Below are 27,728 nucleotides of genomic sequence, written 5' to 3' on the forward strand. Positions count from 1 at the left end.
ACACAGGTGAATGGGAAACCACACTGGCCTCTTATACCAGATGTTTTGAATTATATGTCTAAGCAGCGTTGCAAGGTGTTCTCTTTCTGCACATCAACATTCCTCAGCTGGACAGCAGTCGTAATTCTTTCATATACTGATTGATTTTCACTGCAATTGCAATTCTATTGCATAGAAAATAGCACCTAAAGTGCGGGCATCTTTAACTTTTCCGAGCTCATTCAAAATTTGGATTTAAATACAGTAACATCTATAAGGATAGCATATGGCATTTGACATATCATTATGTTGATCAGGATAAAGGAAGGACGTGGAACAGGATCTCAAAATCTAGATGATGGCGGTGGGGGGTGAGAGAGCATAGTTATGTTTGGAAGAGATTTTCTGAACATCTAGAAAGAGGTGAGCGTGTGAATAAGAGGTTCCATATATGATGGTCTCAAAGGGAGAATGACAGGTGAGATTTAAAGTATGTGGAGTGGAGGCTGATTGGCCTGATGAAGGTAGGCAGAAAGATGATTGGACTACACCAGTGATGTCAGCATTGAGCTTGACATCATGGGAAAGTGGAAGTGATGTAAATCATAGATTAGGCACCAAACACCTGGGAAGCAGACAGATGTGTGACTACAGATCTTCCTTATTGAACCTACTCATATGCTTCATTAATATTTTTGTAGCTACTGTTGCTAAAGTGTGGGCATCTTTAACTTTCCTAGCTCATTCAAACTTTTGATTTAAAAGCAGTAAAATCTCTAAGCATAGCATATGGCATACAACACTGCATTGTGTGGTCCTGAATGCATAAAAGAGAACAGGATCCCAAAGACTAGATGGTGGCGGTGGTGCTAGAGCAAGGTTATGATTGGACGAGATTTTCTGGATGACCCAGGTGACTGTGGGTAAAGGAAATTCCATAAATGATGGTCTCAAAGGGAGAATGATAGAACTGATGATGATAGGTAATGATATGGCCAAAAACGTTGGATCACGGTTTTGAAGACTGGATTGAGAGAAGAGCTTGATAGCTGGGAGAAAATGAAGCTGAAAGAGCAGAGCAGCAGGATAACTCAAGAACCTGTGTTACGCTTAATAAATGTATAGAAAAACCTTATTTTAACATTAAGGGTGTTGCGTATGTCCTGCTAGTTTTCTCAAGTGGAGTCAAGTGAGTTATTTTTCACCAGTTTGAGAGGTAATTTTTTTGACTTGCTAATTGTCTTCTTGTCTTATAGATAAATTAAATGTTATAGTCCATACTTAATTACTTACCACTTGCAAATGCAAAACCCTGACATACACATTAGGTGTATCTGATAAATGCAGCAGCAGTAAAATTGTGTGCTGTGAAAACCCATAATTAAAGATGATGGCAGACAAACAGGACACCAGACACACCATACAGTACAGGACGAGCACCCATTGCAGTGGGTAACGTTCTGCAACTAATTTTAGAAATGGCAAAAAAATCTGTGGCAGTATCGGTACATAAAGTACCGACTTATTGCTCTGTTTGCTCGTCTTTCACCCTTTCCTTCTTTTTCTACCCTTCTACCCCTCCACTAACTTTTCTTTTATCCAAGCCAAATGCTAATGCAGCCAGAAGGTTCTTTGAAATTGAAATGATGTGAAAATAGAATTTCAGTGGCAAATGAGCTGTGTTTGCTGGTACCGCCGGGGCCAAACGAACCCTTTGAACGTGTCTCTCCCCCAGTGAGGAGGCCCTGTTCTGGGCCGCTGTCTCTCTGGCGCGCCCCTCCCTTTTGACGTCAGCTGGGAAGCTCCCAGTGGAGAAGAGATCAAGCTGAAGCTGAAGTAAAGTAAATGAAATTTTGTTTCACACAAGCGTGCATGCACACGGATCTATACATATCCACATTTGCACATAAACATTGTCATGACAAACTTCAAGACAAACACACACTTGAACCTCCATTTGTACTTTCTTCAAGTTCACAGTCCTAAAAAGACAGGAATCAGGTTAAAATAAGCCAAATTCTTTCTTTTTTTTTGACTGGGGAAAACAAAGGGGAGAAAGAAAGAGGGAAAGAAACAGCGTGGAAGATGGACGGGGATAAAGGGCAAAACCCAACAAAATAAGCAGACAAAAAGTACATATATCAATCACCTGGATCACCTGTTGAGAAAGAAAAAAGAGCAACATAATAAACACGATGATCTATGGGAATGTAACAGTAAATACTAAATATTAAACATTATTGTGCAGCACGTAAGATCGACAGCGCACAGTGTGCTTTGAGGTAGGAGCCAAAAAGGGTGTAGTTTGTGTGTGTGAGCACCCGTGTGTACACCTGTGAGCATGAAGCAGGTATGGAGGAAATCAAAACTCCAGACATCCAGAGGCCCTCAGAACACAAGAGACCAAAGAGGGGCAGCCGCGCCACTATCCCAGAAAGAGCTGAGGAGAGCCCCAGATGAGGGGTCACTCAGCAGAAGCCAAGGGGGGTTGCAGTGACGTGCCCGTGAGCTCCGCCGGCAGCCAGCTGTGCCAGAGTGACCGAGCCCCAGGCCGAGAGGCCGAGGGCACCCCACCCCCGAAGTGGCCCGAGCGAGCCCCAGGCTCCAGGCCCCGACAAGCAGCCACCAAGGAGTGAGCCGGTGCGTACCTGGACGCCCACCCTCGGACACGAAGAACCACCTACGCACCGATGTCTGAGGGCGTCTGCCACTGGCAGGGGAAGTGGTGGGGGGAGATAGGCCTCCATACCTTGGAGGACCTGAGATGAGCCAAATTCTGACGTGAAATAAGATGATTAGATATACCTGAGAGTTAGTTAGTGAATGATTTTAACATATTCAAACACTGTAACTTTCAAAGACTTACACAACTCATAGCCTTTGCTATATTTCAAATCCAATGTGCTTCAGTGTAGAGATCAAACAGTGGACTGCTTTGTAGATGAAGATTAGACACATGCACAACAGACCTGTCTTGAACAGTTTTTTTGGAATGGTGTCAGTGTCAGGAAACCAAAGTTTAAAAACTCTGAGACACGGAATTTGATCAACAACATCCTCTTGTGGGGAAAGACAAACACACCGACCCACCGAAGACAGCCAGGAGATATGAAATGAAGAAACGGAAAGAGAAAACGCTAACGAGAGATGAGAGAAAGCGAAGACAATGGTTCAACTGAAGAGAGTGTTTAAATTGTCATTGTTTCAGATGACAGCAGTCCCACCCAAATCCCTCTGAACATGCTCTTTGCTTTCTGACACGTGCATACACACGCAAATTCTGCAGGAGTGAAAAGATGCACACAAAAGGAATTCATAAGAGCATCAAATGTGTCTTTAACCTGCATTCTTCCTAATGGCTTGCAAGGGGCTCCTCCTCTGGCTCCAAAAAGACATCTTGTTGTACTGAAATGTATGACCATACTAGTCACTTGATCTGTGGCCTCTGGAAAAAGTCTCTTATGAAACCCATGCATTTTGTGATTGCTACTTTTAGGTTTGGTTGAATATAACATGATGTACATTTTGTAAATCATGGTCTGAAATTCCAATAGACACACATGATTACCGTATGAGCGTGGCGTGCCGATGGGTTTATGAGTCATATGTGCCTTTTGGTTTCAAAACACCACAAAGACCGTGACAGGAATGTGCAGCTCAAAGCTTAAAGATGGGTTTTCACTAGCAAATCTGTGAGATCACAGTGGCTTCATCTACAAGATACTTTTACTTGTAATGGCCATATTAAGTGATTTACCAGTATATGAAAATTGTGGAAATTTATTCCAGTGCAGCAATCACATTTCCAATCATTTGTTTTTTTGTTAGTTTGTTTTCTTTTCCCACAAACAGGTGGGTAATGTGCATTTTGTTAAATATGTCATGGAGTAATTTAATTACAGGGAAAATAGGTGTAAATGACAGAGTTATTGGGACAGACTGGATTAGAAGCAGAGCAAGTGAGTCACACATCATGGTAGAGTAATGAAAGATATGAATGTGATATCACTGTGTGGGATTGAGACAACAGGTTGTTTTTTTTTTTGCTGGAATATGCGATGATTGCATACTACTGTACATGCATTTACAGTGTGTGCATGTGGGAGCGGCGGTTGTTTACTTGTATAAGTGTTTGGGTGTACGCTCCTTTGTTCCTGTAGCAGACATGTCAACACTTGTCAAGTCACAAAAACTTCAAGCAGTTGCTTTCTTTGAAAAAGAAAGAGTCTGAACTTCACAATCAGCGGTTGTATATGAAACACGAGCAAGGCCTGACGTGGCCTCTCTTCAGTCTCTGCGTAGATGCCTTTGCTGCCTTGTGCATCACATTCTGGCCCTCTGCCCAGTATGGAAATATCCCTCAGCCTTAATGGACATTTCATTTAATAATCAGTGATTGATCACTGCTGGTAATCGTGTATAAGTAGGAAGATTCTGGGATGAAGAATATTCTCAGTCAATAATTGGAAAATGTAGAGAGCTCTGCAGAAAGACATGCTACTGCGCTGCCAATAGCAGCATGTCTCCTTAACTCTCCACTTGTCAATATGGCATCTCTTTATTTGCCAGTGGCAATTAGCACCATGAAGTCATGTTCCTGAGTTAGAGTCACATCAACCTCACACAGCTAATTAGACACACTTGACCTTTTCTGTAAGAAGCTAATTTTAGCGATGAAACTTCACTTGAAGATGAGACTAAGACAGTTTGATTTCGATTGTAAGTGGGGACATATTAAGTTTAGCTTACATGACAATTCAAAATTTGTTTGTGGGTGAAGTACTTAATAATAACCATGGAATAAATACAGTGATTTTAAATTGCTTTTAATAGTGTAGCTCGATAGCTCTGTTAAAATGTCCTGCCTCCAGAATTAAGTCATAAACAGTCATAAATATACGTGTTGTTATTGTAGATACATTTGAGTTAAAAAATAATGAAAAGTAATTGCTATGGTTTTTATTTATTCTTGTATGTATATTTTCTTACAGATATTATGAACAACATTGACAAAGTTCAGAATAGTCTAATTCTATAAACACTATGAAATGCTTCTGTTTTAAAACAAAAATGTGTTTCTAGTATTAGAACTGTTATTAACATAAGGATGTAACATTTTCATGTATGAATCTAGAAAGTTATAAAATGCTAAAAAAAAAGTTGCTAAATGTTTAAAAAACTAAATATGTGTTTTATAAAAGAAATGATCTAATGTGAAACTGTATCAGTTTAAGATAATTATTGTAGAGTCTGCCAGCCTGTCTCATTTGATCATATGATGTCTCATATCTAGATTCTTATCACTTAATATGGCAATCCAGGTTGTGTTTTAATTGTATTGGTATTCAATCTGGCTTGGGTCAGCCCTATACAGTCAAGATGTGTAAATAATTGAACAGCCAACGTTAAACCTTTTTTGTGACTAATGAGCTTCTCAACATCAGTTTTCATTGATGTTTTTACCTCCTCTGGTCCATAGCAGATATGACCCCAGGAGAGATTCTCCAATCAGACACACACAGGGATAAGATACACACTCACACACGCACACACCTGCCTTAAGATGTTTAAAAGTCAACCATGTTTGTGACATTTTATGACATTTATTATTCATGAAGGTGGCAGTTCGGTTTCTGTTTGTGATAGAGTAACAAATGCAATTTACATTTCATATTGCTACTTCTCTAAACTGAACATGATGGTATCCATCAGTGGATGCGAGCAGAGAAAACGTGTGGCTGTGTGTGTCTTAGTTCATGTCGGTCAAATAACCTATACTATACAAATTAATAGCATCCTACTCTTTGCAATGTGCACTATGCTGCAGAAACACAAAGCTTCCTTATTGAGAAATTATTCATATCAAGCATGCAAAAAATATACCATGTCCTGTGACAGGTCCTTTTTGAAAGGGAAACAGAATATTAAGAATAATGCCTTTTAAGGGCTTTAACTGTTAATCTAGAAGGAGTACTTTGTTGACGTGTGACACAAAAAGGCAACTTTACCTACTTTCATCTGCTCCTTTTCTACAAGGGGTTGCCACTTTGGGTTGCTCGTTATGTTTCATTTGGCAGTTTTACTCTACATGCCCTTCCCCGTGCAACTCCAAAGGTGATTTGTGTATTTAAACAATAAACTTTAATGGACTAAAATCGTCATTGTCAGTCACTGACCTACAAAACTAGTTCACACCTTATTTATAAATTCTTGAATTGAGTTTTTATGGCACTTTAAATGCATGTTATTTGTTACCTTGAATGAGAATAACGATAGATCTACCCTTTTAAAATGTTTTAATTCAATTTTCATTTGTTTTATACTGTAGAGACAGATGATAAAGAAAAGTGAGAAAGCTGAGCTGCGATTCATTCCCATGGAGCTAGATGTACGTGGCTTTTATAGTAATTGGTTTTGTTCCCATGAAGTACGTTGCTTCCTTTTTAAGGTCTCCTTTACATCGTGTGCACAAAGCAGGAAACAAACATTTTGGAAGATGCTTTTTAACACGCAAATGCGGCTTCTGGCTGCTTCGGTAGCTCGGTAGGCCAAGGCACACGCACTGTTTGTTCCTACTAAATCCCATCCTGTTTCATCTTTTATGTCATTGTTGGTGCCCGCTGTCTACAAAAGAAAACAACTTTGAAACGGTGCCTTAAAGAAAATAAGAAAATGTTGGCTTTTATGGTGTATAGTAAACTGAGCTCAGTCTGGTGGTGATTATGAAGAGGTAGGGGCTTAATGCAGCTCTCAGCCCCTGTTGGATTTTTTCCATTATTATTATTATGTTGCCCAATCAAAAAAACACTTTGGTTAAAATAATATTTCTGATTATCTGAAGGAGTACTTTGTTGACGTGTGACACAAAAAGGCCAACCACCATGCCAGTGGTTGGCATGGTCATCTCATGGTTCAGATACATTTTCCTGGAGTTTGCATGTTCTCACTGTGAATGTGCAGGTTCTTTCTGGATATTCCAGCTGCCTCCGGTGGTTCAGACATGTATGTTAAGTTAACTGGATATTCTGAATTGGTTGTGACAGCCTATGTGATATACTCGTGTACCCCACCTCCCATGCTATTTGGTGGGTGACTATGAGGGCCAACAACTGTTTGTTTTTTGGGGGGGTGTGTGGCAGTGGAGGAATTATATAAAGAATTCTACATAAATAAAACTAAGTTCATAGAAATTGATGTCAAATTTTAAACTCTTACATGGATATAAAGGTCAGCTAAAGCACACATAAAGCTCATAATGCTGAATTTTCCAAAGATAAACTGAAGCATGTCATTTATGTCATGTCATCTAAAAATAAAAGCTGTGCCATACATGTTTTTAGACCATTAAATCACCAATGAATTACGATACATTCTATCACCGGAGCCATTTCTTATGCAGTTCTACACAAACATCTTTTCTCCCGAGCCCTGCCTCAAAGCCTGAAGTCAAAATCCATATTTCTTTCTTGTGTAAGTAGGGTTGCATACTCGGGTTTAAAACCTCTGCAGTTCCTGTCATGGCATATTTCACAGAGCAGTGGGTGAACACAGAGCAGAGCTGACAAGTCGCACTGCATGAGGAGAGAAGGCTCAGTTCAAAAACAGCTTGACTCACTGATAAATGCACTGGCCACTGGCCTATTAGCTGACAGTGTTGGTCAAAATGAGTCAGTTAACAAAACGAGAGAGACAAACAGAGAAAGACAAAAACATTGTCTCGTTTGATGACAGACATGCTGTTCTGACACATTTTATCGTATACGTAAGATTCATCAGTAACTACTCAACTATGTTGGCTGAGGTTCAGTCTCCCAACCATTTTTGGTAATGGGTTGAGTCAAGACTGACAAATCCAGTAATACTAGTGCTGTCCCTGCTGGCGTGGACATACACTGCTGTGTGATTCCGCCTGTTTATGGAGGCTTTACAGCTACATACTTGGTCCAGTAAATCTACTCCTTTTTATCATGACTCTCTAAGCAAGACTGACTTCAAACTTAATGCTTCACTTATTTGAGTGTCCAGAAATAAACCTGGCAAGCCTGAGGTAGTCCATCTTAATGTTTATGCGATAGGTAAGAAGAAGACTTACCTCATGCAGAGATTTCTAAGTTTATATGTGACATAATGACAATTCCCAACAGTCTGATTACTGAGTACCCCAGCTCTTCTTTATCAATATTTCCAGGTTTACACATTTGTTACAATCAAAAGTGGCTTTATACTATGAAACACAAGATGAAGTCTTTCTTGAGATGATTTTACATATGTCAATCTGTCACTCCAAACTAATCTTTTCATGATATATTTACAGATATAATCTTCATAACAACTAGGTCTCTCCTGTGTTCAGTTAACAAAATAAAAAAGGGGAGGCACTCTTTAACTCTGGAAAACAACTTTAAAACAAGATCAGTCATCCAGGTTATCGAAGTCTAAGGAGCTTGGAAAGAAAAGCGTCTGGACTTGTCTAAGTTTCTTGAAGGATGAGAGGTAAAACATCTTCAAGAAAGAAGACTTCAAGAAGTCCAGACGCTTTTCTTTCCAAACTCCTTAGACTACTTTAAAACAAGCAGATGTGTAAATACCCTTGAATAAACCCATTGCTTTAAACTTCTGACTTCTGTTTGAGCTGCTGCTTTAATTGTTGACTAAAACCTGACCAAAAGCTTTCGTCCCACCTTATGCTGATGGACATTTAACAGATATTTCTCTATAAGACCTCTATAACCAAGATTTCTGCAGGAGTCAAAAGCTCCAATTGGTAAAAATGAGTTTTTATTTGATAACTGACGCATGTTTATGCAAATGCAGGTGCTGTTAGCAGATGAATTCCTCAGAAAATGTGCAAATTAAAGCTAAGAGCTCCTGACATTTATTTTTGTTCTTCTCTTTTTTTCTTACTTCTCTGCTGTTCATTTTTTTCTTTTTTGCTCGCTCGTTTGCATACTAGTCACACATCTTCGCTCATGTCCTCCCCTCCCAGACTTTGACTCACTGACATTGACAGTGTGGGTGTTTGTCTAGAAGGAGAAAGAACAGTGGAAGAATACAAAAAAATTAGCAGTAGCAGGGACGGATAGGAGAACAAGAAATATGAACAGATGAAAGGAATGACAGGAGAAAGCAAAACAAAAAAGAGAAAATAAATGCTGTGTGAAACAAGTCAGGGTGAGAAGGATATTTAAGTGTGAAAAGCTTTTAGTTCTCCAGAACATTACTTTGTAACTAGTTACAGCTCAGTTGATCTTTCCAGATTTTTATTGCTGGTCTTTCCAATTTTTTTTTCAAATTTTCTTTTCTCTAATTATTTTAGAAAAATCGTTTTAACAACTTCGAAATTTTATGTTCACTGGCACCGGTTCATGTTCTCTTCTCTTATGTTCCTTCTTGTGTCATTTGCAGTAAGTAAACATGTTGCCTGAATTCAATTCTGTGATCAAGTTTATTTCAAGTAAAAATAGTTGCACATATTTTTCTACTGTTGATAACCCAAACTAGGTATGTGTGCATTTTATTACTCATTTGTGTATAGTCACAAAATGTGGACCCACTTCCCTTAAGGTGCCATAAAGCAACCCCCTGTAAATTCAGTTAGTCGGTTTTGCAATGGCAAATAGTTTAAATCACACGGCACACCACCAAACAAAAATGTAACAAAGCATATTGATAATTTTTTCCTGCGCACCTGGCATGGCGGAATTTGCTTGGTTTGTCCCCAGCATACCCTTTTTTGCTTTCCTCTGACCACTACTCATGCTATGGCCTTCATCTGGGTCAGAATTTTCTCCAGGACCCAGGTCAGATTGACCACTTTTTTTTTTTCTTCAGATATTTATCTATTGCTATTACGTGTTGTGTCATCTCACAGCATGACTATTATGTAATTTCTTCTTCTGTTTTACTGGCAGTTGGCAACCTATTTAATTAGAGCTGGTAGTTGTACTGCCCTCTAGTGAAAGAGAATTTAACTGTTCTTCCTGTAACTCACGCCGATCGCTTAGAGTACTAATCAGGTGGAACTAGATAATTTTCCAGGGCACACCTATGTGCCGCGGCACAGTGGTTGGGAAACACTGGTCTAGATTATCTTACATGAAGCATAGTTACTGATACCCTCCACTGTACTGAGTAGTTACCCAGTTATCATATGTTAGTGGTAGGTATTACATATGCATATGCTTTTTTCTTAATTTCACATTTACCCTCAATATGGAGAATGTTTTTTGAAAAGTTGGTGCTTGTACCACCTACACATTACTGCAGAACTGTGCACATCCACACAAGCATTTCAGTGATCAGCATTTCTTGCAAAATGCATCAACTTCTTCTAATATTCACATTACTGTTACCATAATCTTTCATAGGTCTAAGATTAGCTCCATTTTTTTCACTTGTGCTGGTAGAGGGAAAAACTCATGAAATGATTTTCAATCCTGTCTGTCTCTTCTGCCTAATCTTACTTCATATGCTTCAGGCATAGTTCCTGATGGTGATATGGAATATTAATGCATCTTCCCCCATGAACAGACTTCCCTTTAGGTTTTCATAATCTTAGGATCTTCTGTGTTTAGACACATTTTCCCATTTGCATGACATATTTCAGTCATTTCCCAGACAGCTCGTACACATTATGTTTCACACTCATCTGAATAAATGGCAGCTTTATTCTGTTCTCTGATGCACAACTGTTTTGATGGATAGCTTCTTTTTTCTCTCATTATAAGTAAAGTATATATATTTCAAAGCCCAAACACTTCAAATCTAACCATAAAATGTATGGACACTTTTATAGAACAAGCTGATGTACATTGAGAAAAGGATAACAGAATGTAAGATAAGTGCCAGTTTTTATTGGTTATCATTAAAATATTTGACTGAGGAATGGGAAGTCTTTCGTCTTTGGTTCAAAGATACCAATGGTGACTGATTGTTGGAATGCAACAATCATTATAACAGTGTTAATATTTCAACAACACTGCAATATTAACCAGTTATAAACATTAACCCAGCTATTGCACTGTGCATGTTAAACTTAGGTGCTGAAACATTAGTAATTACCTGCATCAGTATTCTGTTAACATTAAGTTAGCAGCTAGCGGTTATGGCTAATAATAAAACGATAATGTGGGAGGTAATGGTGATCATGATCCTGTACGTCTATGAAGTTAATAGACAGTCTATGGAGCTTGGAAAGAAAAGCGTCTGCACTTCTTTAAGTTGCTTGAAGACGTTTCCCCTCTCATCTGAGAAACTTCTTCAGTTCTAGGGTCAAATGGTGGAGAGTCCCAGATTTAAGCCCTGTGGGAGTATCCCCCCACAAGAGACAATGGACCCCCTAATGATCCTCTACCTAATCACATGAGCCAAGGTGTTAAAACGGGTGTAGGTCACAATCAGCCAAGGTTTCGGGTGAGCTCATTGTGAAACCTAGCCCCATCCTATCATGTGATTTCCTGAGGTCAGATGGCCCAGGATGTGAGTGGGCGTTAAAGGAAGGGGAAGGGATCTTAAAACTGGATTATGGATGGCAGACAGTTGGTGTCGTAAACCCCTGACTCTGTTCAAAGATGGTCGCTCACAACATCCCAGTTTACTTCAGCAGCAGCACACTCAGACAGAAACTGGTTCATCCCAAAGACAAAACTTCTAAACACAAACTTAATAATGTGGTGTATGCTGTACAGTGTAGTGGGAAATGCCCAGACCTCTACATTCGAGAGACCAAACAGCCACTTCATAAACGCATGGCACAACATAGAAGAGCCACCTCCACGGGACAAGACTCGGCAGTCCATCTGCATCTAAAGGACAAAGGTCACTCTTTCGAGGATGTCACATTTTGGACAGAGAAGACAGATGGTTTGAAAGAGGAGTGAAAGAAGCCATCTATGTCCACTGTGAGTGACCATTTTGAACAGAGGCGGTGGCTTGCGACGCCAACTGTCTGCCATCTATAATCCCGTTTTGAGATCGCTTCCCAGATGCCTTAATGCCCACTCACATCCTGGGCCATCTGACCTCAGAGTGAGGCCAGGTTTTACAATGAGCTCACCCGAAACCTTGGCTGATTGTGACCTACACCTCGGCTTGTGTGATTATGTAGAGGATCATTAGAGGGTCCATTGTCCCTCGTGGGAGGATACTCCCACAGGGCTTAAATCTGGGACTCTCCACCATTTGATCCTAGAACTGAAGAAGCTTCTCGGATGAGAGGGGAAAAGTCTTCAAGCAAATCAAAGAAATCCAGACGCTTTTCTTTCCAAGCTCCTTAGATTACAATCACCTGGATGACTGAGAACCTTCACAGACAAGTTAATAGACAGTTTCAATATAGCGGGATAACATGAATTTGATCTAAAAAGCGATTCTTCCAAAGCCCCAGATTGACCCTGAAATTTTTTTACCAACAACTTGACATGACAGCCTATCTTACCTACTCAAATATATAATATGTATCAAATTATGTGTAGCTGTATCAAGTTTGAAATTGAAGTATTGTGACAACTCTACATCCTTAACACAATTACTTTAAAAAGAACTGAATACTGATGGTAGGTCATGGAGAAAAGTCTAGAAACCTCTCAAATGTCTTAAATTTTATTTTAAAGTTCTGTACATCTATATTTCCATAACACATCATTTTAAACATAAGACTACAATAATCCAATGATGAAAATAAATAAATAAATAAATTCAGTTCACACAAAAAAGGACTGCAGGCTTTAATATGAGCTCTTGAGAAGAAACGAGTAGAAACCCAAAAAGATATTTTTGGACATCAGGCTCATTGTATGACACAGTTCTAACATATCTGTAACACACCTCTCTGAGGTTTTACACATTTTGCTTATTTTCATGCTTCCCGAGTGATTCTCCTCATCAGAGAGTTTGTTGAAGTGCATTAAAGTCCCAGTTCTACCTTGGGGATGGATTCTGTATTTATAGTTTACAGCCTGTGGGGATTTTATCCAAGGTCAGTTGTAGATTACCTATTTGGCTCATTGAGCAGCGAGCTCTGTTAGAGCCCCTTTTTAATGTGCATCGGTGATTGATTATGCTAGTGTGTTTCTATGCCAGTAGAGGCCTTGACTGATGCATACAGAGAGCAATATATGTATGTGTGGATAGCTCTTGTGCAGAATGTGCAATCGATGCATGGACTCTCCTCACAATAATTACCTCATCCAGAAGAGGGGAAAGCCTGAGGGTTTAGTGTGTGTGTGTGTGTGTGTGTGTGTGTGTGTGTGTGTGTGTGTGTGTGTGTGTGTGTGTGTGTGTGTGTATCTATCATTCTTGCTTCCCAGCTGGCTTTTTGAGTCATGGATTGTTGCAGTGTCAGAGAGCGTGAAACTCCTCTTCATCAGTCTCCAATCAATGCTGTTGGTGGAAGCAGGGAGATATGAGGATAGAAGGGAAAACGATGGACACAGAGAAAAAGACACCGCAAACGTCAGAGAAAGGCAGAGGATGTAGACTGAGAGACTGAAAATCAAAGTGTAATATTTTGCTCCACTGAATGATGAAGAGAAAAAGAAAAATGAAATGTGCTGTACGGGGTTCTTTTAGGTATGAAAAGGAAACTCAGTGTCCCTTTCATACCTAAAAGAATTACAGGAACCATAAGAATATAACAGGGGGACCTTGGGTATTTCTCTAGCTTTAACTTGATAAGTGCTAATTATTAACGACCCACTGACCAAGTTAACTGCACATATCTGTGAATATAATAATTTAAAACATGCTGAGGCCATAAGACACAAGACTTCCAAGTCCTAAACAAAGTCAGACGAACTTCATTGTAAAGGTATTATAGTGAGCTGCTGGGTTGGATAACAGTCTGCACTAATTTACCTAATCAAATGGTAACTGATTGCATATTTCAGATAATTCATAGAGCATTTTTAATCTTTGCCCTAACACCGGTTTTCTCTGCAGAACTAGTACCAAATTTCTAAATTTCGACTTCTATCTTCAAACTTCTTTCAGTGTGTTTACTGAGGTCCTGTTTAAAGCAATTAAGCTCTTTCCCTCTGAATTACACCTCCTTCACATTTACAAATCAGCCTGTTAGTCTACCATTCTGTGCTCTTGTCTGAAAAACAAGGGGGGGGGGGGGGGGGGTATAGTGCAGATATAAGAGAACAGCAATTTGTTAGCATGCAGCAATAAAGGTGAAGTGATAAGAAGTAGCCACACACTGTAGAAAAAGATAACCTATTTTGAATGCTCTTATCCCATTGAATCACCATCAGTTGTTATCTATCTTATATTGCCAGTAATTGGCAGCTTCAACCAACTGGTAGGATACTGGTTTGTGTCATTAACTCTTTTAACTACGGTTTTGCTGCACTGCTCCAAAAGACACATATGTGGCTAATCACACGTTACGCCAGTGTTATACTTTCCTTTGCCATATACAAGATGCAAAAGTCTGCTTACACAAAGGTGATGCAAATTTTGTTATCAGAGGATGAAAGAAAGACTCGTGGATGTATGCGTGAATTCCAATTTGCTGCGACTCCACAGACCTGTCAGCACCCACACAGCAGACTAAAAGGGCACCAACTGTGAGCCCTTGTAGTCTAGTAGACTACGCACATAAGGACAAGTACACCTGTGTTGCGTCTACAGTGGGGATAATCCTAGCTGTAGTGAGTTTTTAGAAATTTAGAAAAAAAAATAAATAAATAAATAAATAAAAAAAAAAAATATATATATATATATATATATATATATATATACACCAGGGTGAAAATTTACAGGCACATTTTTCTAGATGTCTACATTCCTTTCTTTTTATTGGTGTTAAAATGGATTATAAATGACTTCATGGGTTGCAATAGCAGTACAGTATATTTGGTTAGTTATTATCTATGGTAGGGATTAAAACAAAGGTTATCTGAAAAATGTTTGAAGTGTCACGTTCCTAATCACTGATCAGAGCTGATGCCAGCTGAGACTTCACCAGTATCTCTGCTTCAGTTACCCACACACATATAAAAGCACACATACACTGGTTCAAAATAGCAGGTGAGGACAGGTCGGTGTCAGGACATTCTTGTCACAGCGACGTTCAGTATTGGCACATGATTGTTGAATGATGTCTCTCTCGTTTTCTCTCTCTCCACGTGTGTGTGTGTGTGTGATATGACATGTCATGCAGCTGTCTTGCTCTGATCCCAACTAACCCTAAGTCAGAAAAGGTGCTCCTATAAAAGCAGCACATGTGCAATCCAGAGAGCAGTCGCATTGTTTTTGTCATTTCTTTTTTAAATTCTCATAGGTTTTCCAGTTGCTCACAGCTTTTTAATGTTTTTGTTTATTTACTTATTGTCTTTCGATGATACTCATTTCATGTGGATGGTGTTGAGACATATTTAGTATATTCAGTGTACTGTGCCAGTTAACGTATTTTAACATTCTAAAATGGATAGTTGCTTTGGTTCATGGAGACTTAAGACTAGACTAGATCTGGAAGTTAGGCTTCTACATCCTAGAAATATAAATAACACAGATAAAACAGCATTTTAAATTTAAATGTCCTCTTGTAGTTTGGATATTTTTCAGTCGAAAACATATAAACACACCACTTTGTTTTGCTAATTTTATATCTATCTATATCTAAAAACTAATTGTGTACTTGTCTGTCCGAACATGCATTTAAATTGTAGATGCAACAGTTTGAAAAGTAACTGTAGGCTTGCTGTATATTCAGGTATTAGCATGGAGACATATATCACTCAGCGTCGTGTATGCTGAAAGGTTAACACAGATTTTCTCACAACCTTTATGTATTGTTTTGTCAGTGATCTCTCTATGCGGCATACTCTATAAACAGGTGACACATCCCTAGACAGCGGCTGCTTTCTCTTTCTTAGACATTTCCCATTTCCTAAGAAGCGACTTGGTGTCTCGGTGCTTATTCAGCACATTGAAAGCACGAGTCAGCTCTCCCTTATCAAATTGCTTGTCATATTCACAAAAGAGAGCTGGGAGACTGCTGCAGGACACACTGATATGCAGTAAGCCAGCTTCATTTTTAAAGTCATTGGAAAGAAATCAGTGAGCTTAAAATAAACCACCAAGATATTATGATGGAGGAATTATTACTCTTGGATATGAGTTACTAGCTAGAACCATCTTAACCATTTAAGTCAGTCATCTGCCATTATGGTCTATTTCATAAACATTAACAACAACTCATTTAGTGACATTTCTAGTTTAATATGAGCCATTTATTAGCGTTGACCTTATAAATAGAATAAACTGCTAGATCAGTTTTTAAAAATGGAATTGAAGTATATTTGCATAAAAGTGCCGGCTATTTGCTGCTGTGGTCAATTAAGATAGATTAAAGGACTAAAGTGGTGATTTCCTCATCTACTGATGGCACTTTGAGGCACAACGGGCTCACGTGTTGTCGATGCCATTGCATGTGTGCGCAACTGTATGTGGGTGTGTGTGTGTGTGTGTGTGTGTGTGTGTGGTGGGTTGGGGGAGGACCAGTATGCTACTGATGCTATTCTATGTGTCATGCACCTTGACAGCTTATGTTATTTTTTGTTAAGACTGCATGTTTCTGATCTTGTTTGGAAAATATATGTATATTTTTTCCTCTCTACGTTTGTATTTGTGTGTGTGTTTGTTTGTAGGTGTGTGAATACTTTAAGCTAGCATGCGTTTTTTCTCTGTGTATGTAAACAATACTGATATTAAAATGACAAACTGCTGTTTTTATGGAGAAGCATCTAACCACTTCCCTTGACAGACAATTGCCTGATAAACTTAAACACTACACAAACACTCAGGTTGAACAAAAAAAATGTTTAAAGAGTATTTAAAGAATCTACTGAAAAAAAAATTGAAAAAAAAGTTTAATTCAGTACCCTTATTGTATCTGATCAAAGTGTTAGATGCTTTCATACTTTACTTTTTTTCTTGTATTGATTAAACAAACATCCACATAATTAATCTCAATATTATTATGCCAGAGCAAAGTCATTATTGTGTTATTGCTCAGTTTGTTTCCTTTAAATAAAACTGATTATTCTAAATTGTATTATGAAGATTACTATGTGTGCTTATTCATGCTTTATGATTTATAGCATGCCTTGACAAAAGCATGAAAATAAATGGATAAAGAATAACCCAATAATCACTCAAAAAATATATATTTTTGGAGGCGTCTCCTTTCTTTCTCTCACTGCCTTTAAAATTTTGGGATACGTTGATAATCTAAACAGGGATATGTATGGACAAATGTTTGTGTGTGTTGTGACATCAAATCACTTTTAAAATGCATTTGGGGAAGTTGTCACATGATTCTCTAGAGTGCTCTGCTCTTAAAAAAAACTCTGCTTCTTTTACAGTCTTTGTTTTTTTTTTTTCTCTTTTATTCTGATCAATTCAGTTGTTACCACAATATCTGATGTGTGTAATATATGCTACTTTATGCAATGTTTTAAAGTTTATGATCTTGAGACGTTTATCTTTAGTTCAGTCTTCATTTTCAACAGAAAACTAACATTTTTTGCCTCTTTTTTAAAGTCCCTCTTTTTTTGGTCTTTAACTTCTTAAATGAACTCATGCAGAGTAAATTCCAACATTAAAGAAAGTGGACATTGTGGTAATGTTTGCCCAGTCCGCTTGTCAATGTGAAGATTTTTCTAAAAAGAAAAAAAACAAAAGAAAAGAAAAAAGGGGGCTATAAAATCAGTAATGATTGAAAAAACTTTCTTTCTTTTGAGAGCATCTTTTGAAGACTGTTTGTGTTCTTGATCACCCTGTTTTCCTCCATCTTCTCCTTCTTGGTCCTATAGGTCCCCTTACAAAGAAACACAGTGATGATTTAGGTGATAGTGACCGCACGGACGACGAAGGTATTTTTTCCCCCAATGCCAAACTGATTTGCATGACAAGGGAAATCAAACTTACCCTTTCTCCTACAATTTTTATCTTCTTTGATTTTCTTACATTTCTTGTCCTTTTTTTGAAATTGATGGACATTTTCTTTTTGCTCTTTACTCGTAAACTCTCTTTTTGGGCTGGATGTGTTTTGTCCTCTTCAGCTTGATGTCTAAAATTTACATGTCTTCCACCATTCTTTGATATTAAAACTGTAACATATGTAGATTACCTGCTTGGATTTGCTGTTTCCTTTTCTTTACTTTTCTATGTTGCATCCCACCAGCAGATAGAATAACTATTAACCCTTCAGTCAGCTCTTAACACATTTTTGCATGTTTTTTGTTTTGATTTGCCTCGTTTCTAAAATATGATCATGTTCAAAAGTTTAACCGCTGGCTAACTGGCTTTCTTCTACAGTAACAGATCTTTTTATGTTTTTGGCATCAAAATAACCTTTGTAAATATGATAAAAATACTAGAAGACATGTTAATATCTTTCTCAGCCCTAGTTGCTGCAAAGACTTGTGGGGTGCAATGCTGGACCTAACTTACTACCTATTAATATGTAAAACTTACTCCACCTACAGTGGCTACTGGATGCCAATGTCCAAAATGATTTTGTAGGTAAAAATTGTGATTAGCTAACAGGAATGTTGGGCAGTGATACATTTATTCAGCATTTGCAAGGAACCCATATGACATGGCATTATGTTTAAGGTTTTCACCGATGTCCTCACTGTACATAAACACTTCTAGCACTTGGTAATTTCAGTGGAGCAATCATGTTGCTTCTTTGATTGCAGTGAATGCTCACACCGCAGATTGCAATTAAAATTTAGCAAACATCTCTGTGAGACAAAGCTGCTTCTCAGGGGCAAATACCTCACTGGTGGAATTAAATCTCCTGTGAACCAACTCTGCAAAAGGTAAGACAAGGTGAAGTGAATATTGTGGCTTAGCTGATCAGTTTTCAAAGCAGACAAACTTGTAGTTAGAATGTATGTAATATATTGTCTATATTTAATTTCCATTAATATTGACTTTGGTAGGTAATTATTGATCCTGGTAATTAAAGACTGACATGTAGCTACATGTTTTAATTTAAAGCTCTGGAAAAGTGGACCCTGACGTAAGATTTACTTTATACATTTTTTTCTGTAAATAGTATATCTTTACAGGGTTAAACAGATTCCACTCTGCTGCACTTTGGGTCACTCATTGTAATATAAAGAACTATATGGGATAGTTATATACATTATATATAAAATCTGTGTCTGCAAAGGGACAAGATCAAGGATGCGAACCCACAGTTTCCTGCCACAATGTGCTAGTACAGAAAATTATAAAGAGAAGACTCTATAACCATATATAGTAATCAAGACATGCTAGTTAACCCATAAATATATGGCCTGGTTCTGTCAAACTCACCATGTGTTTGAAAATAAGCAACATTGTTACCTGTTCTGCTCTTATTGCCATAAATTTTCTAAACTCAAATGCAATAAAAATAAATTATTTTGTCCCCATGTACTGCTAATCATTTAAAGCCATTTAATCCTTTAATGCAAGGCGTGCTGTATTGTTTAAAACAAAAAACAAAAAAAAAACACTTCAGGGTTCTGGCGAATGTCTTTTGAAAACTGCAATGACTCTTCTTTGTATTGAAATGAGTGGTGTTATGATGCTATGGCATTCCACTTGAAACCCATTAATCTCATCAGTAGAAGAAAGAAGAACCTTTGCTCAATTGCCATAAAATAAGAGACGTTTGAAAAGTCATATTACGAATAAAATGTCTTTGATAAAACCCAGAGATAGTGTCATATCCCCTTGAGACTGCTGCAGTGCAATTTTAATGACAGGCAGAAAGTCTTAATAAAGCACCTCTACTGTATAATGTGATGAAGTAAACAGCAATTACATCCAAGTAAAACTCACAGCCATCCAGATCCCTTTGATCTGCATCATCATGCAGTTTTTATGGGAGTTCAAACACACACGCGTACACACACGTCAGTAAGATTATAGAAAGTCACAAAGCTCACACAGATCTATTCAGTGAATTCCATGCTAGCTTCAAGTGTTATCTCGATAAAGGATGTGGGGAAGACAAGTAATCCAGTTTAATTTACAGGGAAATATGTTTCAGAATGCCTGCATGGACACGCAGACCCTCACTCTCTTTCAATTCCAATCAGTCTGAACTCTCCCTCCCCATTTTACTTTCCACGTAGCTCTAGAGGCTTTGACCTTTGACAAAGTGTTGCCTTTTATCTGCCAACTCATTGAGGACATCCCTTCACAACCCCTCCCATCCAGTATCTTGCATATTATAATCTCTTTATATTCTCTAAAGCTGCTATTTGTAATCCTTTTTGTGCTGGGAATAGAGATATAAACAGGAAAGCCCAGACAACTCAGGATTTGTTAGAAGCTTCTGTTTTAACATCAAATATTGCTGGAATAGTTAAGAGTCAGAATGTGGAAGTGAAGATGTTTCAAACTGTGGCATCTACTTATGGAGGCTCTAATACCTTTTTTAAGTATTATATGTTATTACCTGTGAAAGATTAACCTCCAGGGATACAGTATAGATTAGAGTGTTAGGGGCCCAGAGATGTTGCTTATACCATGTAGACAATCTTGGAGTAAAAGAAAAAATCATAACAATATCAACATCCTTGCCTTTCTCCATCCAGCTCATGCTTGCAAATAATGAGGCTGTTTAATATAACATATATGAATTAAAATAAATCTTCTGCTTTCTGAATTGGGCAGCATTTTGGAAGCAGAAACCTTGGGTTTTCACTCTGTGGCTGAGTTGTCCATCCACATCTCCTTGAGACGGGATGGACTGAAATATGTCTGTGTAGGTTCTCATGGTAGTCTTTAAGGATGGTTGGATGTCTTTAGGTTTTTTGAAGACCTCACCCAAGAGGCGTCTTCAGTTCTCCATCCATTCATACTCTTCCACTTACCTTTATCAGGGTCACGAGGGAGGGGGCTGAAGCCTATCTCAGCTACCATAGCAACCTGTCCAGGGTGTCCAAAATCTGACGCATGGCTAACACAGACAACCATTCGCATTCAGATTTACACTGAATCGCCAATTAACCTAACCCCACTAATTACATGTCTTTGGACTGTGGGAGGAAGCCGGAGTACACAGGGAGAACTTGCAGACTTCACAATGAAAGGGGTGAATGGTCCAGATGGTGGAATCGAACTCAGGACCTTCTTGCTATGAAGCATCAGCGCTTACCACTGTGCTCCCCTTCTTTAGTTCGGTGGATTTAAATTCATACAAGATGGTAATTTTCCTTTGGCTTCAGGTCAGGGAAGCGGGTTGTCACTATTGATAGTGCTTAGATGCTGAGACTAGCTTAGAACACCTGGCCTTCTTGCAAATCTTGGGTGGGGTGCTGCAAGCATCCCCACACAGGCACTCTTGTCTACTAGGTACTTCAGTGCTCACATGGATAATGATAATGTAACCCCAAGAGTAGTTCTGTTTCTAGAGTTCAGTGCCGATCATGGATAGTCCATAACAGAAATATGTTTGACCATGATTGTGTCCAAAGTGCACTTGGCAACAGGAAATGTTGCCAAGTTTGGTTGGATTCTGGAGGTAGCTGATCAGTGTTGAAAAAAAAAAGGGCATGGCTCTGTCAAATCCATACTGGCAAACTTTGGGAGAAGTCTGATGAGGCCAGAGAACAAGACTTTCAGTCGGCTTCAAATCAATTCTGGCAAACCGTCAGGTATATATGGTTGGGTTGGCGTGCTGACGTCAACTGAAGACACAAGAAATAGAAGCAGTCTTTGTGTGATGCATATGACTTCCATCACTAGGTGTGAAGTCACTGAGGTAGTTAAACTCTAATAGCCAGGTCGTTGAGATGGCTGAGCTTTCCCTAGAGTCCATTCAGACTCTGGATGTTGTGGAAATGAATTGGCAAAGTGTAGTGGTGGAGAACGCATTCAGCACTTCCCTTGTCCTCTGGAGCGTGGTGGTGCGGGGGCTGTCATTGTTGGCTATTCAGTCCACGTAGAGCAGTAGTAATAGTTTGTTTTTCATTGCTGGCAAGAAGTTGGACTCATTTCCCTTAGGTATGGGGCTCCACCAGGTCTGGCTCTTGTCATCGATTCTGTTTGTAATTTTAATGGACAATGTTTGTAGATTCAGGCAAGGGGAGGACAGTTTCAGGTATGGTAGCCTCAGGATCTTATCTTGGATTTTTGCTGTTGATGTGGTGCTCTTGGCTTCACTGGTTGATGGCCTCTAGCTTTCACAGCCATGGTTTGCAACCAAGTATTGAGCAGCTAGGATGACAGTTAGTACCCCAAAGTCTGGTTCTCATCAGAAAATGAAGGCATACCCACTTGGGGCAATGATCCACCACCCCAAGTAAAGAAGTTTAGGTGTCTTTGGGTTTTGATCATGAGTGAGGGAAGAAGGGGGTGGGAGACTGTCAGATGGATTGATGTAACACCTGCAATAATGGGGTAAATATAGAGCTTAATTCAAAAGTGTGACCTTACTACTTGAGCTATGTTTTACATTTTTACCCTTACGTATGGCCGCAAGCTCTGGGTAATGACTAAAAAAGTGATACACAGATAGAAGTTGTGGAAATGGACATTATTGAAAAGGTTCCCTGGCCTCAACCTTAGAGATATTGACCTTAATCATTGGAAAGGAGCACAGGGTAGAGCTGCCAACTGGATGTCCAACTGGTAGAAGACCCTGAAACAGAACCAGGACAGCGTTTATCGTAGATTTAAATCTTAGTTGATTTGGGAGTGATCAATGTTTGTACTGCATATTATAATTTAGCTGAAATATGGTTTTCTAATTATAATAAAATGATTGGTCACCATTAATACATGGTAGATTTAAATAAATATATCAAAATCTCTTCATCATACATCTCTACATTGATGCCTTCTTAACCATGCTAGTGAAGAAGTTTTTATGAACAGTTTTCACTGAATACATTTTATTAGGCAGCCTTTGAATCAGTTTTTAGCACTTGGCCTCATTTTTTTTCTTGTTGGCCTTACCAGGATTCCTGTGTCTTTATTCCCTGCAGCAAAAAGCTAGAGCTAAAGAAAAAACAACAACAACCCTTTTCTTCTTGTGACTGTTGTTGGTTTGATAAGTCCTCTTCACTGGCAAAGGGAGAGGATACCAAAGTTTTTGCAATAGCCTGGGGGCCTCTCTTAGGGTTTGCCCAGAGAAATCTAAAGCACCTGAATCTCTTTGATCATAACCTCATACTCAAGGAAGCAATGATCTACTCCATGCTGGCATGGCACCTCTCCTCTGACAAACCCTCCCTGACCCATACTCATCCCAGGGAAGATTGAGTGGTCGAATCACTACATGATTGCATCTTATTTTCACTCATCTTAGAGCAAGCTTTCATCTTTCTGCTCACTGTGAAACACACAAACCCACACACACAGACACACAGAAAAAGAGAGAGAGGACAGTTGAATTTCCCTGCCTGATTCTAGACACATTCATTGAAAATTAAGTTACAGGAATCAATATTAACCACTGATTACAATAATCACACATGTATTTGCTAGTTCAATAATCACCTCAAATACAATTTATTCACTGATGGAAAGTGGTGGGTGGTAGAAAGTGTTGAAATATGCTGAATAAATTGATAAGTAAGGGGAATGAATGGAGAGGCTGGGATTTACAAGATTTTTTTGGCTCTGAATGCTGCACTTGGCAGCCAATGTAGGTTGCCAGGAAGCCATACTGAGAGCAAGCTGGATAGCATAAACTTAAAACCTTAATATATAATATGTTGAGTATACACTGGGAGTTGTTTTAGTCAGTAAATCCAGGTAAATTCAGGTAAATCCATCAATGTTCGAGCGTCGCTGCGGCAATTTTATCCTAACCTCACCTCATTACCACTGACCTTCAGCAAAGAACAAAAAAAGCCACACTGGATTTATATCACTTCAGCAGAATTTAATTTCTATTTTCAAGTAACACTTGAGAGGACTCATAGAAATACAAGTGACTCTAATAATACACAGCTTCCATTCTCAAAAATTATTACTTTTATCGTAACTCTTTCCTTATCATTTTGTTTACAAACCCATGTTAACAATTACAATTAATGTTATTCATGTTTTTTATTATATAAAGCCCATTGGATTTCACTGTAATTCGCGGTTGTTGTAATCATCTACATCATCTTCATTTGTTGTTCATAGCCATGATGTTGGCATCATCTCTACCATCTTCACGGTTGTTGCCATTATCAAAATCCAAGCCATTCTTTTCCCCAGAATTTCAAATATTGCAGTTTTTTTTCAGCACATATTTGGCACAGATGCTTTGAACCACAAGCTGTGGTGGTGTTATTAGACACTAAGAGTGAATGGTCCTGTTTGACAAAATCTGCAAAAGGAGGCAAAAGGGGTGGTGTCATCAATCACAATACTGTCAACCAGGAAACTTCACTTTGTCCTGTTTCAGAGGTTTATTTAGCATTTAGTTTTTTTCTGTTTTTTTTTTTCATTCACTATATTTTAGTTTATACACCAAAATTACCTATTTAGTTAAAAAAAGATAATATTTTGGGTCAAAATATTTGCAATTTGGATTACATTTAAAAAAAAAATGCTTGTTGAAAAACAGCCCTTTTGTTCCAGCTAGTCAAAAATTCACAGGTTGGAAGTTGCACGTTACCTGGCCCCACTGCTGTTTTCGTAACATGATGTTGACTACATCATAACTGCCACCACAGTAACATTAATATTAGCATAATTGTTGTAATATTGTCCTTTAGTAACATCATTGTCTTGATCATAGCTATTGTCTGTTATACTTGTCCTCATTGCCATCACTATAATAGGTAGCTATCATGATTTTTTTTGCATGGTTGTTATTTGTCACTGAGATCATTTGCACCATAATAGTTTTCAGTATCATTACTATCAACACCATTAGCAGTGTAATAGTTAATTGCTTTCATAGTTAGCTATTGCCGTCATCAAAACCATCTTGGGTGACACCAGTAAAAAGTATTTTTATTTCCATGATTGTCACCAGTATCAAGTACATTACCACTACTGTCACTATCATGGTTGACATCATCGACATCATTGTTAAACTCATTGCAATCACCATTTAACATTCCCACAGCTGATTCCACTATATATCCAGTATTAATTGCCATTATCCTCATCTCTGTCACTCATCACTGTCATCATCAAGGCTGTCAGTTAATTATCACTACTGCCACTGTCATGCCAACATGACTATCAGCATTATCATTACCATTGCATAACCACCATCATAAACAGAATCATATCATCACAATTACCCAGTTCATTCATTCTTATTATATGCTCGGTTTGTCTCCCCTCCTCTCCTTTTGTTAGGTTGCACATATATCTGGACTGTACAGCACCAGCACACATACGCACTTGCCATAATCTCCTGACCTTTTTTGTCAGGAGTTTCTGGAAGTGTTCCAGAGGAGAGTTATGATGTGTCACTACATTGTGGCCAGTGCCTGCTGCGACAGAGGGAGCTGAATAGCTTTAAAAAAAAAAAAAAAAAAAAACCTGTAAAAGGACAGAGACTGTGAAGTGATGTAATGGTCTCTGCACTCAGGGAAACAGAAGAAAAGACAAACATAGTACAAAGACACGCATTCAGAAGAGTCAACCTAGCTTCTTTTCTTTAATCCCAATTCCTTTTGTGTGTAAGATCATTCTGACTGTGTATATATATATATATATATATATATATATATATATATATATATATATATATATATATATATATATATATATATATATATTAGTCCAAAATTTTAGTTAAAAAAGGAGCAATAATGTTAAAATGATGCTGATGCATTGCATGTATAGGGGCACCTACAAACTATTTTCATATCAGTCTTTTAGTGTCAAGAAGTTCCATCAAAATGTTTTTCTTGAGGTTTCTAATTTGCCACTCCTCTGGTTTAGAAAAGTATCGAAAAATATTGACAGAATCTGTCTTTTGTTTTCTTGGTTGGTTAACTTTTAATTCCCCACACACTCTCTCATCTCTCTCTGGACCTGATCCCTCACTGTAAAACATCATTAGGATAAATGATGTGTACTGCTACATGTACTGATAGAAACAGTTAAGAAACAACATGAAAAGGCTCATCACTGAAAAACGAGATGAAAGTGGAACCTTGTTTTGAACATGGGCTGTCGCATGTTGTTAGATCTCCTGAGCCATACCTTACATTTGCCAGGTGCAAGTACACATACTTCTTTTTTACATTAATAGATTCTCACTGCTCAAAATGATTAAATCTGCTTTAAATCACGCTGAGTTATTTTAAAAGACAAGCTTAGTTAGTTTTTACATCTATCAGTCTGTGTTTATGTGCATTTATATTCACAAAGTCAAGGTAAGCTTTTCGCTGCAGTTGAAAAAAAAAAAGGATACACTACTTTACTGAAGTAAAATTATGTTCCAATAAAACAAAGCTTTTTCATAAAGTTGTCAAACCTCATATGCTCTTAAATTAAATTAAATTAAATTAAAATTTCTCCCATGTTATTCTCTAAAGTTCCTCAGTATAGTGGGACATTTCAGATTGCCATTCTGGCATTTTGGACAGTCCATTGCCTGAAGGAAAATACAACTCATTAAATTAAACACATCAAATATCGTTTTTCCTTTACATCCATATGGAATTTAGATACATTGATAAACAAATTAAACAGTATATCCCAATAACAACAGTCATATAGTGCTTTCATATTGACAAAATATTTCGATGCCTAAAACTGACAAGGTCTCTATATTGAAAGCCAGTGTGCCAAAAAGGTTGGCGAAAGCCCCCTACAAATGAAAGTTTTGAAAGTGAATCCCTGACCGTCACTTTCAATATGTCATCTAACCAGTCCTTCTGCCTCTTCCACCTTCTCCTTTTCACCCCCCCCCCCCCTCCTCTAGACATTAGGGAGAGTGGAAGCCCCAAACCAGTGATGGTTTTCATCCATGGGGGCTCCTACATGGAAGGAACTGGGAATATGTTTGATGGCAGTATCCTGGCCAGCTATGGGAACGTGATTGTCATCACTTTAAACTACAGACTTGGCGTCCTAGGTAAGGATCCTGCAATGAGTGACCATTATTGCTGTCGTGTTGTGTCGTGTCTGTTCTTCCTTTATTTATGCCTTTTGTCATGTTGAGTCCATTACCTTAGCCTTAAAAAGACGAAGGCCAGGGATATCTTTATTTCTTTCTTTTCCTTTCTTTCTGCCTTCCTTTCTTTTTTTGGTCTGTACATTGTTCTGGCTCAAACTGGTATTTCTTGCTAATATCTGGTGTCATTTCTTTGTTGATTGATTGCGATATTTCCAAAGACTGCATTTGAGCTTTCTATGAGATGATTGCTTTTCATTCTTCCTTGACTTTGACGCTAAAGTAGGCAGGTGACAGGCATAGTAGTACAAAATGTTTGTGCCATCCCTTTTCTGATCCTTTGCTCATCTACGTATTTCTTTAAAGTGACATGTTGATTGCATCTCTGCATAGTTTGAACCTGGTTATCACTCTGCTGTACATCTCTTCCCTCCTTTCATATATAGTTAGTACAATGGATTTTCAGTCCCTCTTGTTTCTGGATATCTCAGTTTTCTGTCTCCCCTGTCTTATTTTTTCTCATCAGAGTAATTCCTAATTCATTTTTCCTTCTTTTAGATGTCACTGCCACATGATAGAAACAAAGGTGTGCTGAATGAGATTATGCTGTCATGGAATGGACCGCTTTCATTTAAATGCGCTTTTGGTTTAT

General features: G+C 38.3%; 1 protein-coding gene across 3 annotated transcripts in view; it reads left to right on the forward strand.

Moving 5' to 3' along the window:
- Positions 1-27,728, forward strand: part of nlgn1 (neuroligin 1) — a 277,973-nt gene that overhangs the window by 95,844 nt on the left and 154,401 nt on the right. For 2 of the 3 annotated variants that reach the window (XM_084921759.1, XM_084921760.1), the window contains 2 exons: positions 17,802-17,861; positions 26,885-27,037. In XM_084921759.1, coding sequence (XP_084777885.1) covers positions 17,802-17,861; positions 26,885-27,037 — 213 coding nt within the window. The remainder of the gene's footprint in view (positions 1-17,801; positions 17,862-26,884; positions 27,038-27,728) is intronic. The other variant, XM_084921761.1, reaches the window with a different exon arrangement.

This window comes from Perissodus microlepis, chromosome 23 (genome assembly GCF_051167445.1).
Source record: "Perissodus microlepis isolate ML-2025 ecotype Zambia chromosome 23, ASM5116744v1, whole genome shotgun sequence".
Taxonomy (NCBI): Eukaryota; Metazoa; Chordata; class Actinopteri; order Cichliformes; family Cichlidae; genus Perissodus; species Perissodus microlepis.